The 3,842-nt window shown below is 52.3% G+C and overlaps 1 protein-coding gene across 1 annotated transcript in view; it reads left to right on the top strand.

Annotated features, from left to right (window-relative positions):
- The window catches only part of SIPA1L3 (signal-induced proliferation-associated 1 like 3), a gene marked incomplete at its 5' end in the record, with an annotated part of 17,291 nt that extends 13,618 nt beyond the window's left edge, over window positions 1-3,673 (top strand). Inside the window, one exon of the mRNA XM_008592083.1 lies at window positions 1,364-3,673. Coding sequence (XP_008590305.1) covers window positions 1,364-1,507 — 144 coding nt within the window. The remainder of the gene's footprint in view (window positions 1-1,363) is intronic.
- Between the last annotated feature and the right edge of the window lie 169 nt (window positions 3,674-3,842).

Raw genomic sequence — 3,842 nt, 5'->3', positions numbered from 1 at the left:
AGAAACTCTCATACACTCTTGGAGGGAGAGTAAATTGGTACACCCTTTTTCGAGGGCAACTGTGCAATGTTTATCAAAAGTGTAGTTGTGTACCTTGTTGACCCAGAAGTTCCACTTGTGGGAATTTGTGAGAATTCCCAGCATGGGTACAAAAAGATCTGTGGGCAAAGATGTTCATTGCTGCACTGTTGGCAATAAAAAATCAGAGCTGGGGCCGGCCTGTGGCTCACTCGAGAGAGTGCAGTGCTGATAACACCAAGGCCACAGGTTCCGATCCTATATAGGGATGGCCGGTTGGCTCACTTGGGAGAGTGTGGTGCTGAGAACACCAAGTCAAGGGTTAAGATCCCCTTACCAGTCATCTTTTGAAAAAAAAAAACAGAGCTGATGTGGCTGTCCATCAACAGGAAAATGGTTATAGAAATCATAGGACACCCATGTGACGGAATAGTCGATGCGGCTGTCCATCAACAGGAAAATGGTTATAGAAATCATAGGACACCCATGTGACGGAATAGTCTGCAGCCAACTAAAATAATAAGAAATCTGTATATTTACTAACATGTAAACAAAGTCCAGGAACTTAAGTAAAAAACAAAGCAAGCTGCAGAATTGCTTCCTAGGGCATCACCACACTTTTTAAAAAATGCTTAGTAAACTTGAGTTGAGAGGGATATCTAGAAGGCGACATTCCAAATTGTTCTTTGTATTTATCTCTACGGTGTGAAGAATGAGGAGAAATGAGGGTGGAGGAGACTTATTTGTTGTTTATATACTTTGGGATAAAAGGCAAAAGGGCAGCAGAGTATGTGTGTGATCCTCAAGCACAGGAATCACAGGCGCCCAGGTTCAAATCCCTACCCCACTGCTTAACCTTGGACAAGCCACTGCCCTAGGATGTTACGTCATCCTGGAAGGGCGTCTCAGAAGAGTCAGGGGAGCCCGCCCCGGCAGTCCTGCGTCCACATCCCAGCTTCCCACTTGCTGTATGAGGCTTGGCTCTTCAAGAAAACAAGGATAACAACAGTCCCCAAGTCCCTGGGTGGCTGTGAAGGTGGGATGAGGTAATAACAATAGTCAGGCTGTGTTCTAAGAGCTCTACATATGTGGCCTCCGGAAAACCTCTCAACCTCCCCTTTAGAGTTGAGGGAAATGGGGACCAGAGAGGTAAAGTGACTTGCCCAAGGTTACTCAGCTGTCAAGAAGCAAAGCTGGGATTTGAACCCCTGCAGGCTGACCTTAGCAGTCCAGCTCTAACCACTGCCGAGCCAAGGCTCCAGGCCCAGGGAGCCATTCTCTGTTCTGAGCGCTCCCTGGAGTGCCCGAGCCCACCCACCTGATGCCTAGCCCTCCCGCCACACAGGAAAAGCAGGACAAGGTGGTGCTGCAATCAGAGGTGGCCAGCCTGCGGCAGAACAACCAGCGGCTGCAGGAGGAGTCGCAGGCCGCCAGCGAGCAGCTGCGCAAGTTTGCTGAGATCTTCTGCAGGGAGAAGAAGGAACTCTGAGCGGGGAGGTCACCGCACCCGCCATCCCTCAGCCCCAGCCCCTCGCTCCTTCCTTGCAGGCAGGCTGTGGGCTGCTGCTCTCCTCTGTCCCTCTGCTCGGCTCTTGGTTGCAGGTGTGACCAAGATAATTGAGCCAGTGCCCTGGCACCAACTGCCCCGCAGCCTTCCCCATGGACTCAGAAGCCCAGGGATGGGAGTGGGACCTGAGGGAGCCCTCACCAGAGCTGAGCCAGAGTCTGTTCACGGTCCTCAAGCCCCAGAGGGCAACATGGTCTCAGGCCTCCCTCCAAGCCACCCATCTGTGGTGTCTGTGAGCTGAGCCATGCCCACACTGCCCCTGGGGTCCCCTGCTATCCCCATCTGGCCATCAGAAGCTGTAGGAAGGGGGAGAAGGAGTCAGTCTTTAAACCTCACAGCTCCAGGAGTTCACAAACCAGGTTTCTTCACCACATACAACAACGTGGCTTTCAGGGCCAATCCCCCTGCGTGAAAAATACAGTGTGAAACCAGCCCTTTCTTCCCCCACACCCCGGGGAGGTGAGGGCTCCCGGGTCCCCAGCGTGCTAGCTCCGAAAAATACCAACATCATCCCCTCTCATCCCCCTCCTTCCACAAAGCAGTCAGGAGCACTTTCTTAAGAGTTTAAATTATTTTCTTAGGGGCCCCAGGATAGATAGAGTAAATCCCAGCATCCAGAGTCAACTTCTTTGAGAGAGAAACTCTATTTCTACAATCAGGACAGTTTATACAATCTTTTTCTATCAGTTCCTCTCTCATCAGAGGCCACAGCGCCTGGGCCTGGGGCCCACAGGCCCTTCCACCTTAGAGCTCCTGACCTGGCCGGGCCCCAGGGCCCCAGCGGTGGAGCTGCCACAGCAGCCCCTCCCCGCCCACCTTCCCCAGCACGACCTAGCCCTGACCAGCAGCTCCAGAGCCCTCAGGACAGGGCTGGAGAAAAACAGCCTTCATCTCCTCATCTGGTTTTCTTTTCCTTTGCAAGTCTCCCAGCCCATCTTGCAGGCCCCCAGCGGTGGCGACACCCTCACTGTGCTCCCTGGGGAGCACATCGCCGTGCAAACCCCAAGAGACACTGGTTCTCTAAAGGCAATAAGGGGCAGCTCGCCAGGCAGTCAAGCTGGTGTGGTACTATGCTGTTCACCCAGGAAACAGTTTCTTTTTTTCCTTCTTTAAAAACAAAATATATATATATATATATTTATTTTTTCATGTAGAGTTGCGCCAGAACAAGTCTGTATGGCCACAGTCTGTGGATTCCCCCATCCTCAAGCTGAGGATTGAGACGTGTCCCATGGGCCGGGGTCGGTCAGGGTGGGCAGGCAGGCAGCTTCCCTTTTTAGGAGGCACCAGGCAGGGAGGAGTTAGCGTTGTGGGCCTGGCTCAGAGCGATGCACTCAGCGCTCAGAGCCAGAGCCAGGCAACCCAGCCCTCGTCCAGCGATCCCGCTGCCTCTCTTTGGGGCCAGGCACCCCAGGGAAGGGGGCTCTGGGGACTGTATAAGGCGCAGGCAGTCAGGGAGGTGCCAGGCTGGGTGGGTGGGGGTGAGAGAAGAGAGTGCTCATGGTGTCTCCCTGCGATGGGCCTCTGCCCACCCACCCCCAGCAGCTCCACAGCCCTGAGAAGAAAACCTCAGCCCCGCCACCTCCTCTCCCTGCACTGGGGGTGTGAGGCGGGCACCGCCGAGGCCGAGCCTGCTCAGCAGCCGTCCTCAGCCCTGGCCAGCTACTGTGACGTCTCTCCTTCCCTGATTCCCTTTTCTGGGGGGTTCTCCTGTCCCCCACCCCACTCCTGCCCTCAGACCCTAACCTGGAACCTTTTTTTTTTTAGTTGTCTCCTCATATCTTCAGATCATTCGAATCATTTCGGGGACCTAATCATGTACATTGACAAGTGTAAATTATGACTTTTGGTTTTGTTTTCTGTTATTTTTAAAGGATTTCTGCAAAACAAATTTGTTTAATTTAAGTAAGGTTGGTATTCTGTCTGATGGCTGAAGATAGCAGCAGAGGTTTTCTTTTTCATATGTTGATTTGTTTCATTTGGATTTTTATTATTATTCTTTGTCTTTTTTTTTTTTTTTCCATCCCTGTCTTGAGATTTTCTGGCATGTTTCCGGAGGTTTCAAAGGAAATAAATGTTTCATAGAAATGGCTTGTGTGTTCACTAGCTGGGCAGCTGCCTGGAGTCACTGACGAGGGTGTGGTCCAATGTCAGCTCCCCTCCTCCTGTCCCCTGTCCCAGACACCCATCACCACCCACCCATACACACACACACACACACACACACACACACACACACACACACACACACACACAC

This window comes from Galeopterus variegatus, unplaced genomic scaffold, assembly GCF_000696425.1.
Source record: "Galeopterus variegatus unplaced genomic scaffold, G_variegatus-3.0.2 Scaffold7561, whole genome shotgun sequence".
In the NCBI taxonomy this organism is placed as follows: domain Eukaryota; kingdom Metazoa; phylum Chordata; class Mammalia; order Dermoptera; family Cynocephalidae; genus Galeopterus; species Galeopterus variegatus.
This window is presented reverse-complemented; position numbering and strand designations above follow the sequence as displayed.